This window comes from Taeniopygia guttata, chromosome 2, assembly GCF_048771995.1.
Source record: "Taeniopygia guttata chromosome 2, bTaeGut7.mat, whole genome shotgun sequence".
Classification (NCBI taxonomy): Eukaryota; Metazoa; Chordata; class Aves; order Passeriformes; family Estrildidae; genus Taeniopygia; species Taeniopygia guttata.
In genome coordinates, this window is record NC_133026.1 from 64,034,880 (window position 1) to 64,049,441 (window position 14,562).

The 14,562-nt window shown below is 44.8% G+C and overlaps 1 protein-coding gene across 4 annotated transcripts in view; it reads left to right on the forward strand.

Annotated features, from left to right (window-relative positions):
* The first annotated feature begins 1,451 nt into the window (after positions 1-1,451).
* Positions 1,452-14,562, forward strand: part of DSP (desmoplakin) — a 51,157-nt gene continuing 38,046 nt past the window's right edge. The window contains exon 1 of one of the 4 annotated variants that reach the window (XM_072924115.1): positions 1,452-1,492. In XM_072924115.1, the coding sequence (XP_072780216.1) occupies positions 1,467-1,492 (26 nt within the window). In that variant the 5' untranslated portion in view covers positions 1,452-1,466. Of the gene's footprint in view, positions 1,493-13,898; positions 14,394-14,562 lie in introns of those variants that run through there. The other 3 variants (XM_030265469.4, XM_012571487.5, XM_030265470.4) reach the window with 3 other exon arrangements.

A 14,562-nucleotide genomic window follows, 5' to 3' on the forward strand; every position in this document is an offset into this window, starting at 1 on the left:
TGCTGATTCTCACATAGCAGGGCAGCACTCAAATGCTCTCACACCATTTGCTAATCCAGGGAGAAGGGGAAGTCAAACTGCCAGCTTCATAGACCTGTGATCCAAAAAGATCCTTTGAAGATAACTTTTCCCTCTCGAAGCCCTTCACTACCCGACATACAATCATCCAAAGTAAAAGTGGAATTGCCTATCTTTCCAAAAATTATGCTTTAACTCAGCCACAAAATGTAGGTTTGATAAAAGATTAGATTTACAAGGTGAGATAGCATAGTTTGCCCTATGCCAGGGACCAATTATATTATCAAACCAGTTCCTTCTGGCTTAAAAATTTCATCTCTGTGAAAGGTAGCACACTATTTTAAGCTATGGCTGTATTCAGGATGGAGCATACTTAGAAAATGATCTCTGTTACATCTCTTTCAGCCATCTTGTGCTGGCATATCCACCTGCTTATTGTGTTTGCTCTTTTCCTGCAAAGTAGTGGTTTGCTGACCTTCTGACAGTGTCTGAGGGCATTCACAGATGAGAAGAAGATGTTGAAAAAAATCCTCTACCTGAAGCAAACTGAGATTCCTGCAGTTGCAGGGCTAGCAGTTCACAGCTGGAGGCACAAGCTGTGTTTTTGCAGGCTGTGAGAGTCTGGGTCTCTGTAACCCTGCTGGGTTTCAAGGAGCAATAATGTCCCCTGTGAGCCCTGTGCCTACCATGCCTGCATTGCTCCTGAATCTCCATGTTGCCTTACAAGGTTCTGCTGCCAAGGCTCACACTGTATCACAGTATTACTGAAGTAAATCCTTAATACAGGGCCAAGCTGCCCTCTGCTAAAAAAATTATAACATTCATAGAAAACATATATATTGTATGCAGAAACATGTTGTGTTAGTCTTTTCTGCAAGAAGTGACTAGCCTTCTTCTTGCAGGTATTAAAGAGAAAGATAATGTCAATAGGTCTGGAGATCTGTAACTCATACACAAAGTATTTTTCTTGAATCCCTTAAAAAATGACAAAATATCTTCTTTCAACAGAAATCATCGGTATTTAAAACTTGCAGGAAAAAACCCCAAAATTGTATTTTTGTAAGTCCTTGCTTCACATAATGGATTATCCTAAATGCATCTATTGATGAAGTCTACCTTCCTTCCTGCCACGCTGTCCCCTCACACCCTCTCTCTCCAGGTTTTCCTGTCTCTCTGCACTGAGTTTGGAGCCTCTTGTTTTCACAAGCGATGCCCTTCCTGACCCCTGTCTCCGTATCTGCTCACACATTCCTCCCTTATCTTGCTCTCAGGCTGCTCCAGATTCCCTCTGGACCATAGCCCATACTAGACCACACAAATTTACAGAGCCCAGCTTGGTGCCTTCTAACAGAACTGGCTTTCATCCTGACACTGAGTCAAATGACCTTGCTCTCTTTTTTCCAAAACCTTCTGTATATGCATGAACCCTTTAAACGGCGGCATCCGAAATGTTTCTCCATCCACCTCCATATTTGTAAGTCTGCATATATGATCAATGTTTATATTAGGCAGCTCTTTTGCTATTCTAAGTCTGTTCTAGCTGTATTTTACCTAGACTTTGGTGACCTCTGGGTAAAGTCTCTGCTGTGCATGTTTATAAATCATTAAATGTACCATTGATGCTCAAAAAAAGAAGAACATTATTAATCTTTGAAAGGACTTTGAAATTAGTTTTATGTTTGAAGCAGCTTAAGAAACATCTGTGGGGTGAGAATTTAGTCAATAAAGTCAATGGAAATCCTGCCACAGGGTGTTTTTGAGTACAGTCTTACAATTATTTTTTCCTGTTGCAGGTTTAGGTTATTAGTTTGCTTTGACTTAATTTTTATATAGATAAATATTGTCTGTATAAAGCTCCCTTTCTCTCTTAAATGTCACAGATTCAAATGTCTTCTGGCTTTGTAAATGTGTAAAGTTGACTACATTTTGCTTGTTAAAATAATGTGACCTCAACAAAACATATTCTTTTCCCAAAGGTTACATGGAGCAGTACCTCCTCTTTCAGGGCAATACCCAGATCCAGGGAGAGAAGACTTTAAAATACATCGAATGCGTGTTGCTATAACATGCCTGTGCCTAAATATGTGGTGCTGTTACAAATTTCAGCCCTGTAGAAACCCTATTGTTTATCATTGTGAGAGGCTCCACCCCAAACAGTAATTAGAGCGAAGCTCCTGTCATAAATCCGCTGGCATCCAAAGTGAAGCCAGTGTTCTCTGGAAACAGAGGTTATCTCCTCCTTTTGCTGCTGGTCCTTTGAACTTCCTGTGGTCAGGGAATCCTCCTGGTTTCAGCTAGAATAACAATTATGAAACTATCCCTGCTCTCCTGGCTGGGGTTCATGTCTAATTAACTTTAACAGGAGTCATAATTTTAAGAGTGATTTCTCAAAAGCATTATAACTCAAGACAATTAAGGCTTGAGAGAGAGCGCTCGAGACAGGGAAGGGAGGAAAACAGAGGCACTCCTTGGGGCAGGGCACTTCACGCGTATTAAAGAGACGTGACTCATTCCTGCCTCTAGTCCCAGCAGAAGTAATACCTTCTGAATAAGTTCTGCGTGCTAGATAAAAACTTGTTGGCTGGTGCAAAAATCGTATCACACGTGTCAGAACAAGCACCCTGATGGGCTATTCCCATCAAAAACAAGGGCACAGAGCACTGGATTTTTCAGTATGTTGGTTTGCACAGGGTTTTCAGCTGTGGAAACTCATCAAAGTCTGCAGAAAAAAGGGATGAAGGAGAAGGAAATACAGACCAATGAATGAATGAATGAATGCAGTTGCTCTTCTGGAGCAGGATGTTTTTATTCTTGTTATGCATGAAATATGTGGTAGTGTATATAGAATACACCGATCAGTCAATTTGATAGGCAAAACCTGATTTTCTCGAGGACATGTGTAACTAGAAGGGAGATTATAGCAATGTAGAACATGAAAATCCTGGGAACCCCTAGGTCTGACTTTTTGTGTGTTTATTTAAAAGTAGCTTTGTATGCAGTACTGTATATATGATAGGTATTATCTTAAGCCAAGGCATCTCCCAGACCTCCCATAGACATAATGCCAGGAAAACATCTCCATGCATGAAGGATCCAGCCTTCAGCAAACATACAGGAAATCAGGTTTTGTTACAGAAATCTGAAATGTTTGTTTGAAATCTGAAACGGTTTTAAGGAAAATCCCTGCTGCTACTACAGGGGTGATCCCTCTCATTACCAGTAGCATAAGATTCTAGAGGAAACAGGGTGGTTTTTTACCTCAAAATTGGCTCCGAGCAAGTTTATCTGAACAGAACCAGCCAGCATACAGAAAATCCTCCCTGATGTTCCTGGGGATGAGCTGTTGCTGCTAAAGCCACAGTGGACTATTTCACTGAAGGACTGTATCCACAGCTTCCCCTGGAGCAGCCTTCCAGTAGCCCTGCAGAAAGCCACTCATCTGCTCCAGATGAAGCAACACAGAAAATGAACGGCTCAGTATGGCGAGAAACTACGAGCGAGCATACACAACCCGTGGTCTGCGCAGGAAGCAAACTCTGACTGCCTCAGGAATAAAAGTCTGATCTAGTCAGTGGAGCATCTTGTGTCCTTGGAGCTGGGATCTGGGAATTTTGTGCCCTCTGGGAGGGAAAGAATTGATTTTCTCTGTGTAGAAGCCCGGGGGCAAACTAGCATATAAGTGGTATGGACAATCAGGGGCCCAGGAGTGAAAGAGGGAGCAAACCGCAATGATAGTGTGGATGTGTCCTAAGGATGATGTCTAATGGTTTTACAACATATTGTTGTAAGTAATGAACATTAATCTTCAACTGTAAATCAGCTTGTTTGCTGTTTACTCATAAGAATTTTGCATTGTTTTCTGCTTGTTACATTTCCAATGTTAGCATAGCTGTTATATTGCCTCATCTCATTAGCTTTTTGGCTCATTTGGCACCTCCAAAATACAGGGGAGATTTTTGGAAATTATTTAGTTATTGTTACTGGCAAAAATATGACCAGCTCTAATGTTTTAGCATACTTGAATGTGAGTATCACTAACACTTGGACACATCTATGTCCCTTATTCTTCCATTATAAAAACAATGCTGACAGCTCCACCTTCTAATTGCTATCATCCATCCAGCAACAAGAAATAAATTTAAAAAAACATGCCCTAGGAAAGCCTTGTCTTTGTCCACCCAAAAGGCAGAAGTATCAGGGTGTCTACTCAGTTTGTCAGAATTTGTGTGTATGCTACTGAATAATAAAGAAGGTAATTTATGTCCTTTGGAACGAGGACATTCCAGGACAGATGTGATGTGCTCATGCTGCTAGCAAACCTTTTTGAGGGACAGTGGTAAATGCAAAATCTCTGTTACATGAATGAGAAGGTGTTGATTTGGAATAGTCAACATGGATTTACCAAGGCTGGATCATCAGATCACACAGGCTTTGCAGGACCTCTAGAGGTCTCTCATCCCACCCCTCCACAAAGTAGGTCCGGGTAGAGCAGGTTGCTCAGGGTCTTGCCCAGCTGGATTTTGAGTATCTCTAGGGTGGAGACTCCCCAGTCTCCCTGGGCACCTGCTCCAGTGTTTACCCTCATGGTAAACTTATTTTCCCTAATACTGACTGACTTATTTTCCCTAATACTGACTGGGAATTTCCCCTGCTTGACAAAACCGATTACTCTGTATGATAAGGGATGAAGAGTGGTTGTTATCTGCTCGGAGTTTAACTTAGTTAGGCATGATTTCCTAGAGCACCTTTGTATCTAGGCTGGAACATTCTGGTCTGAACAGGTAGATTAGTGGGTGGGTGAAAAACTGCCTTGCTTTTTAAGCTTAAAGGGTTCATTATTCCATCTGGAGGCTTTTATAAGCAGAATTCCTCTGGAATCTATTTGGGCAATTTAGTATCTTTGTCAATGATGTGAAAGTGGAGATAGTGTGCACCCTCATCAAGCCTGCAGCTGACACCAAACTCACCAAAGGAGAGTGACTGACATGTGCCAGGGCAGAACTGCCAGAGCAGCTGGAAGAAGGGACCAGCAGGAACCTCACGACATTTGACAAGGACAACTGTGAGATCCTGCAACTGGTGTGAAGCAGCTCCTTGCAGCGGTACAGGCTGCTGCTGAGCTCTGCAGGCAAAACTTCACAGCCAAATATGTCCAACACACATGAGAGCCCCTTCCTCCTCCTGCCCAGCACCTCTGCATCAGAGCTCTCCTTAGGCACACTGTCTCTCTCATGCCACTTCCCGTGCGTGGCCCTTTGCCCAGCTCACAGAAAGGTGGAGCAAGCCCCGAGTGCTCCCGCCTCTCCCAGGTTGTGCTTCCTCGTGTTCTTGTCTGCATCAACAAGGTGCATTATCTACAAAAGCACAAGAAAGCGCAGTGCTCTACACAGCAGTCCAGTTCGTAATTATTATTTTATTGTTTTCTTGCAGACAAAATTTTTTTCAAGGATGTGGCTAGAGTCTGTCCTGGAGGTGAGGCCATTCCAGTCATGCAACTGGCAGGACTGGACTTGTTCTTAATTTAAACTCATACTACATTTAACAGAGTGGTAAGGGCAAGTGAAATTTCTGCTTATATTGAGGGAAGTCATATATATAGTGTGTTACATAGTCTTTCATATTGAGTGGTTTTATAGTATCTGTTCACAGGTGTTTTAAACCTTACTTGAGCACACTTAGGTCACTCAAAGCTATGCACAAGGCATAGGAGGCATTTGTACAGTGAGCTTATCTGGATTCCTACAATGTCATTTGGAGGCGATTTTCTAGGAATCCATGCAGAAAAAATAAAACTGTTGACCCCTCAGTGCCAGCACAGGCACTCAGAGCTATGCCAAGAAAGTAACACAAAGTAATAATTTTTCTTCCTTGTTTCCCATCAAAATAATTTGGCATGTAGAGGGTGGACTCTGGCTGGATGCTAGGCACCCACCAAAGCCATTCTATCACTCACCTCCACAAGTGGACAGTGGAGAGAAAACAGAACAAAGAGTTCATGAGTTGAGATAAGGACCAGGAGAGAGATGACTTACTGGATACCATCACGGGCAAAACAGACTCAACTTGGGGATATTAATTTAATTTATTACTAAAAAAATCGAAGTAGGATAATGAGAAGTAAAATACATCTTTAAAACACCTTCCCCCCATCCCTTCCTCCTTCCAATTTCTACCTGTGCCATGGTGGCACAGGGAGACAGCGAATGGGGGTTATGGTCAGGGAATCAAAGGATGTTCCTGCTGCTGCTCAGAGAGCAGCTTCCCCTGCTCCAGCTTGGGGTCCTTCCTACAGGAAACAGTTCTCCATGAACCTCTCCACTGTGAGTCCATCCCATGGTAACAGTTCTCCCCAAAGTGTTCCAACATGGGTCACCTTTCAACAGGGTGCAGTTCTTCAGGCACAACCTGCTCCAGCAAGGGTCCCCTGTGGAGTCACAAGTCCTACCAGGAGACCTGCTCCAGTGTCTCCACAAGTCTACAGGTGGAAAGAGGAGTCTGCTCCAGGGAGCTTCCCACAGGTTCACAGGCATCCACCTCATCTGGCGTGGGTCTCCTCCATGGGCTGCAGGTAGATCTCCATATCCCCATGGTCCTCCATGGGCTCCAGGAATACAGCTGCCTCCCTGTGGTCTTCATCCCAGGCTGCAGGGGAATTTCAGCTCCTGGAACACCTCCTCCTGCTCCTTCTCCACTGACCTTGGTGTCTGTAAGGCTGTTCCTCTCACATATTCTAACTCTGCTCTTCTCTGGCTGCAAATTAATAATAATTTGCAATAAGGCTTTTTTCCTTCTTAAATATGTTATCACAGAAGTGTTGCTATCACTCCTGACTAACTCAGCCTTGGCCAGTGGTATGTCTGTCCTGGAGCTGTCTGCCACTGGTTCTGGGGAAACTTCTGGCAGTTTCTCATAGAAGCCACCCCTGCAGCCCCTCTGCTACCTCAGACCATGTAAACTCAACATAGATGCCAGCCTTGCTGGCTCTCATGCTGCTAATCATGCAAAAAATTAGCATTTTTATGGAAACAGCTGATGTTTCCTAAAGGGAGATAAATCAACCTAGCATAGAAGTGGATCTAAACAGAAAAAGAGGAAATAAAACAATAACTTTATTTCCTACATATCTTACTCAGACCTACTTACATAGAGAAGATATCGTAGATACCCACACATCCAAATCAGATGTAGAGCTGGGAAGAAAACATGGATGCAAAGTAGCCTCTTTAGCATCTCATCATATTAGGACTCTAATTCTCTGTTCTCTTTATCAGACTTTTGTAATTACATGGAGCAGAGAATGAGAAGGCAGAAAACTAAATGCAATTGATTCTGCTATTTGAACTACAAGGCTCGCGTAGGTGTTTGGGGGAAAGAAGCAGCTGCTGAATGCTGAGCAGCAGAACTACAGCGATAAGTGAGGAGGAGAAGAATATTTCAAGTCTGGAAAAAACTTAGGCACTACTGGAATTTGGTCTAGACTGGAGAACATTTCCACATTTACATCACCACATCTTGAAAGCTCTGGAAATCACAGATGTTTCATGATCCCCAGTGGCTGCCTTACAGTATTCTGGTCCCTCTGATGAGAACTGCTCAAGGTTTAAATGAGTTCTAGCAATGGTTGTGCTTTTATAATGGAGGAAAATACAGCTGTAATAAAAGAACTCCCATTTCTGATCAACATGGCTCAGCTGGAGGGAGGAGAGAGGCTGACTTCAACTATGCACTTCAGAATTTGTCATTAGAGAGTGAAAGGAGGTGTATGAGAGAGAAGGCTGCCTCTTATTCCTTCCTTTTCCCACTTGTACTGCAAGCTTGATAGTAACAAAATCCCCTGTTGAATGATGAGAATAAGAAGGACTCTTAGGAAACTTTCTGAAGTCAATTTCAGAAGTTATTTATTTGAAAAGGCTTTTTCTCACCCATCAATTCTTACAGCTGCCTTTGCCAAATAGCACAAGGTCCCTTTTGGTGTGGTGAGCTATTGCTGGCTAGGTGTACAAGCATGCACAGCTGGAGCACACAACACTGTGATAACATCTGGAATTTGTACAGAAGGTATCTTGGTAAGGAGGTTTTCAATTCTACCAGAAGATAAATTGCCCTCCGTAGCCTCAGGGCTCTGGAGAACAAAATATTCCTTTAAGGATGACACTTCCACTCCTCAGCTGTGAGAAGCAGAGCTTCTGGCACAGTAAAGAACTGAATCTTTACTTTCCCTGGTTGTTATCAAAATAGTTGTGGTATGACCCACAAAGTGAACATGAAATGACAGGTCTGCTTGCAAAAACTAGTGCAAAGTGAGTTAATTTGCATTCCTTTGCATATATTAGATCCAATTCTCCATTATCCTCCAGTCTTGTATATACCATAAAAGTTCAGCATAGGGGAGATGTGCATGAAAATATTTTTATAAAGTTCTACCCTTCCCTCCTTCATTAAATTGGTAAAGATGCTTGGAACCTTTATAACTGCTCTGATCTGGTATTCCCTCTTACAAAGTATTTTAAATTATGGTGGTAACATTTTAATAAGGCTATCAGTGCCTCAGGTCAGTACCATAACCCAGTTATTTGAGATGTTGGGATGACAAAACATCTGTTACGATGTGCAACCTTGCTAATGGAAGATTTGCTCTAATGAGGGGGAACCCTGGGTGTCTACAGGGCAACTGTAGAGGCTCCCATTTGATCCTTCACTTTCATTTCAAAGAATGCAAAAGCAGAAGAAAGGGATGGGTGTCAATAAAATCATGGTGCTCCTTATCCCCTTGGGCTTGAAGGCACCTGGGTGTTAATCAGAGTAGCCCCAGTGTGAAGGAAGTGTAAAGATCTCTTGAGAGCTTCTGTTGTTCTACTTCTCACCTTGTGCTGTGTGGTTGAACAGCTCTGTGGTATCTAACACCAAGTATCAAACTGTCTGAATAATGAGGGGCAGATGCACCTTGCCAAAATTTCATATTTTATTAAAATAATTAATAAATGAATGCATTTTGCATGCATGGGATGTGGCTTGATCCAAGATTTTTGTCCAACTACTAACTAATAATTAGTCAGAAATAGCCTTATAGTGCTCTCAGCACTTCTAAGTATTTTGAGATATGTTAACTTCTCAAGCTCTAGCAAACATCACCTGGTGCTGGTGAAAGAAACAGAATGGTGAAGCGAGACTTTAAAGGAACCATAATAACGTAACGTTAAATATTTTACCTTGCTCAGTCACTGTTTGAATGCTCTACTTGCAGCAACATGAAATCAGGAGCTGTGTAGAAATACTGTGTACATGCCCTGTGGGTCATGGTAGGACCATGCTGGGAAAACAATGTCCCATGCTGGTCTCCTCTACCTGAAGCTGAAGAGGGAGGCATCCTGAAACTTTTTGTCTGGGTAGTCAGTCAGGTTTGACAAGGCTGACACATCCCTTACCACACCCTCTACTTTTGCATGGTATAGAAGGAATTGTGCAGTCCTAAGCTTCATTCCTCTTGATGAATTCAAAGGCTTTTTTTTTTAACCCTGACAAAGACTGAGGTGGTAATATTCCAGGGATTGCCTGAAAGGAGCACAGTGGCTGCTCTGGAACTTGGAAATGACAGCTCTTGGCAGGCAGTCCTGGACTAGACACAGGCTCACAGTGAACACCTTGTATCAGCTGCACCCCGCCCTCCAAAAACTCTCCAAACATTCACTGGGGCATATCTACATTTTAAAGTGTATTTTGCTGCAGGGCCCTGTAAATCTGCCCATAATTAGACACCATCGGAGTGCATTTAAGATATATCTTCCCCATGACAGGGATACAGCTGAATAAATGGTCTCAGCCCTCTCAGTTTGTTATTAATGACATTTTGGACCATGTTTGCTGTTGCTCAGAGGTCTTCCTACTGCCACCAGCCTCTCTTCACATGCACAGAACAGCTCAGACTCTGGAGTGCTAACTGTCAGCTTTCTGGGGAGAATTCTACTTGAGCAAAGGGAGGAAGTGGAAATGCCCAGGACTGGCTTTCACATCATCACAAATATGGACTTTGTGAATGCTGCCACTCAGGTGGAGCTGGCTCTTCCCAGGCAGCCCCTGCACAGGAGGGGTGGTGCATATCAAGCACCCTACAAAGACACATAGCCAGATTAGTGGCTTGCACGTGCAAACTTGTCCTTACTGCACAAAACTGTAGGAGTTAGGAACACAAGAGTCACGTACTGGTTTACCTGGATGATTTGATGTGTTTGGAAGGCCACAGCTGGTTTTTTGCAAGCTACAGTAATGGAATCAGTTACCAAGTCATATTTAGATTTGTACTTTAAATGTCAGATGTCACTGGTTATCAATGTGTTTCAGCTACTTTAAATTTATTTGGTTTCTATCCGAGCAAGGAGGGCATTAAAGAGAGGATGGCATTAAATAAGCTCAGAAGAAGCCACATGGAATAGGAGGGGCTGGCAACTACTGCCAACAGCAATGAATTAACAAGCCATTGAGGGGAATTTCAGTGTGCCCCTGGGAATTCAGTTCTTAAGATAAAATACAGAGGTTTCCCTGGTATAGACAGGGACCAACACAGCGTGTTAAGTTCAGTTCAGGTAGTGTCCTGAATAAAGACCATTATCCAGCAGCCTAAGGCTAAAATAGGACATTTGGGTCCACTACTTGGGGTTGGAAAGGAGCCTTTTATTAAAACTAAAGAGATATACCTAGCACTAATAGTATGTATAAAGGATAAACTCTTTCTGTTTACTGAAGCAGTCATCAGCTGCTGACATTTTGCCTTTTTGGAACTGCTGTCTCCTAATATCCTCATGGTGTCCGCAGTTCTAAGGGAGGCACATTAGGAAACAGGAGTGCAGCATGGACCCTAGCTCTAGCTTGGGTTCAGATGCCTGTAAGGAATATTTAATCTCCTTTAGACTAGCTTGCTTAAAGAGGGGCTCCTAAGATCTATACAATTTTGATAGGTCCTTACCTTAGGAGACAGAACTCTGCTAAAGGAGATGAACTATAAACTCCAAATTAGTGCATTTTATTCTCTTATGCATGTAGTTTTCCTCGGGAGGAAAATCATATAATCATGGTTTGGTTTGAGTGGGAAGGAACCCTAAAAGCCAGCTACTTCCAACCCCACTGCCATGGGGAAGGACACCATGGGGGAGGGACACCATGAGACTGCAGTTTGCAGTTTACTGGCCATTTGCACTCAAGAACTCTTTGATACCAAAGAAAGTCAAGGAACTTAGGATGTGACCTTAGCTGTGTCAGGACTGGGCCTTTCCAGGAATGGTGGAGCAATATTTAAGTAGGATCATCCACCTATTACACCGATATTTTCATGCATTTAGATGAATTTCAAGCAATATCTATGTGACTTGATCCTGCTTCAAGATAACTGAGCCCAGCTAGGGTAAGCACCCAAGAAATATTGACTACTTCAGCAAATTTAATTATTTGTATTTATTTATTTCATTTCTCTACCTATTAAAACATCTAAGATAGGAGAGCTGTGCTGCTCACAATATCATCTCAGTCATAGCTTCTCGTTCTCATTTCAGTGGGGCTAATTGTACAAGTAGGACCACCAGAACCCAGTCATTATTTAAGTATTTAAGGATTTTTCTATGTGTCCAAGTAGCAGTGACTCACCCAGGCCTCTGGGTGTATCACACACATGCTGTCTCCATCAGAGATAATGGTGTGTCTCACTGAGCTGGCACACCAATCCAAGCTGAAAGGTGGGGCTGATTTGAGGTGGTGCTAAAACTCAGCAAGAACCTCAAATCAGTGTAATACTTTTGGATCGTGAAATTGTGCATAAATATAAATGGACAGCTTTCAAAGGGACTTGCTGGGGAAAAAAAAAAAAAAGCTTTATGTTTGTAGGTCTGAATACAAATGCCTGGCTTGACACACCACCATGCAAAAATTTGACTTTTATGTATATTGGTAGTACCAATTCAAAGATCTGTATTTACGTTTCAAAAAGTTTGGACTGGAGTATCAAAGCACAAAGTTTAAGTTTCCCTCATTCTGCATTTTCTGCCTATTCTACATCTGTTTTCTACTGTTTTTCCTTCCTTCTTCACAGCAGTAAGCCTCTATATTTGTTTTTCTTACTCATCCTTGTTTTGTATTCTGCTCCCTTATGGCTTTGAAATATAATGTCAAACCATCCAATAGTGCAGATGTAATCTGCATTCAAAACAGCATCCCAAATCCACGTATATACACAAATATATATGTATGTCTGTATACATATATATATTCACTCATATGCAATGATTCATGTTACATATTATACAGCATATATATTACAATATAAAAGTCACTGCATGACTTCACATATAATAAGGCACTTTGTGTTCTACTTCTTCGTAGCGCTCTTTACAGCTCTGAGCAGTGCCACCAGGATGCCCTTCAGGACCAAACAACCCCAGGTTTCCTTGGAGTAGCTCCTATGCCTCCTCTATGCCACACTTTGCCCATCACTTCCAGCAGCAGGGCAGGTTTTCAGGTGACCTGTGTAGTCCCAGAAGTTTCAGTGGCACTGGGGAAAACTGCACTTCTTTGGTTTTCTCTTGAATAATTTAGGAAGTCTTGACCTTTGATATATTTATCTAGTTCTTTCTTACTGTCTCATGACCTATCACTTGGGTTTAAAATACCAGGAAAAACAGGAGTGCAGAAAAGACAGAAACAGGCCCAAGAATTTATGCATGGTGTGGGCTGCTGGTAGTATCACACAAATTTAAAAAAACTTCCAGCAAGTGTGCTGTTGCAGAGCATCAGGTGGCTGATATGGCTGGCTCATGCAGTACACATTGGGATGAAGGCCTCAGGATAATTTCAGAAGAGCCTGGTACGGTTATGCACAAGTGAGTACTGCTTCTTAAAATCATCTTTGTTTTTGTCAGATGTGCACGTGGCCAGACCAGCTGAGGCAGTGTCACTGAGACTAGCTAAGAAATGGTGCTCAGTTGACACTTGAGACTAATCCGATGGTCACTGGCTGGCAACAAAGGCCCCTCTGGGCATCTGACAGTAAACTGCCTTTGCCGACACCCTGTACATAAATGGATGTATTAAAATGTCTTTATCTCCCAAGATATGGCATATTTGAAAGTTGAACACAACTTTCACAGCACCAGAAGGCAGGAATCAAGAAAATCTGAGGAGAAAAGACAACTTTAAATGTCTGTGTCTGCATATCTTCTTTCTCAGGCACAAATGAAGTCAGTGCATGGCACTAGTCCAACATTTCATGCACCGGGGCTCAAGTTTCAGCCCTGTTTCAGAAATGCACTGGACTTGGAGTGCCCAAAGCCCTCCTAAATGTGGGACCCTGTGTATTCTGGAATTGATGAAACACACACATCTTTTTCCCGACGTGTATCAACACCCTGTGATGCGCAGGGCAGAGGGCAGCTGCCAGCGGACCAGACACATCCTCGACGCAATGGTGCCGATTGACCCAGCGCAGCCTGGTTCAGGCGCCAGGTTCTTTCCGGAGAGGCACGAAGGTGTTTGGCATCGAGGGCACCATGGCCCCGTCCATCCTCCCCGCAGCGTTTCCAGCCCTCGGACGAGCCGCTCCATGCTCCGCGGCTTCGGCCGCAACTGCGGGGCAAGCGGCAGCCCGCAGACACGGTACAGGCCGGGAGGGAGTTTCCAGTGGGCTCCAATCTCCGCTGGCGGCTCCCGAGGGCAGCGCACGCACCGGGAAAGGTGGTGGAAACACCGCTGCGATGGCGACAGAGGCCGTGCGCTGCCCGGGCGGCCACCGGGGAGCGACACCGCGGCGGGGCGGCCGCCGAGGAGGCGCGGAGGACGCAGGCGAGGTGCGGCTCCACGCCCAGGAGCGCCGCTTAAAACCACCACGGAAAGGTGTGGCCTCGCCTTTCCTCTGCCGGCGGGGAGGGGACGGGACGGGACCTACGCTCTTGCCGCCGCCGCCGCCAGCAGCCCTCGCCGCCCGCCCGGCTCCGCAGCGCGCCCCTGCCCTGCCTCACCTGCGGGCCGCCCCGACCGCCGGCTCCCGGCCCTTTCCCGGCCCTCGGCGGACTGCGAGGGAGCGGCGGCACCGCGGCGGGCGCTGCCGGCCGTGAATGCTTGGCCTGCCGTCGGGTCCGGCTCAGTGTCCCCTCGCTTTGCCCCTCGGCCCGCGTCGCCCCGGGCGGCTCCCCCGCTGCCATGAGCATCAACGGCGGGTCCCACCCGCGCATCAACACCCTGGGCCGGATGGCGCGGGCAGAGTCGGGCACCGACCTGCGCTACGAGATGAGCTCCCATGTGGGGGGCGGCGGCGGCGGCGGCACCCACACCCACACCCACAAGACCTACTACTACCAGAAGACCTACGGGGGGGACTACGCCTCCGACGGATACGGGTAGGTGCGGGTCCAGCCGGACCCCGCCCCGCTCCCTCGGGGCCACCTTTGGACATCTGCCGTGAGCCCGCTCGCGGGGGGATTGCCTAGATGTGCGGGCTTGCAAGTTGCTTTTTCCTGTTCCTCCCTGAGGCGTCTTAACTTCTAAAAGGCTTTTAAATGCAAGCGA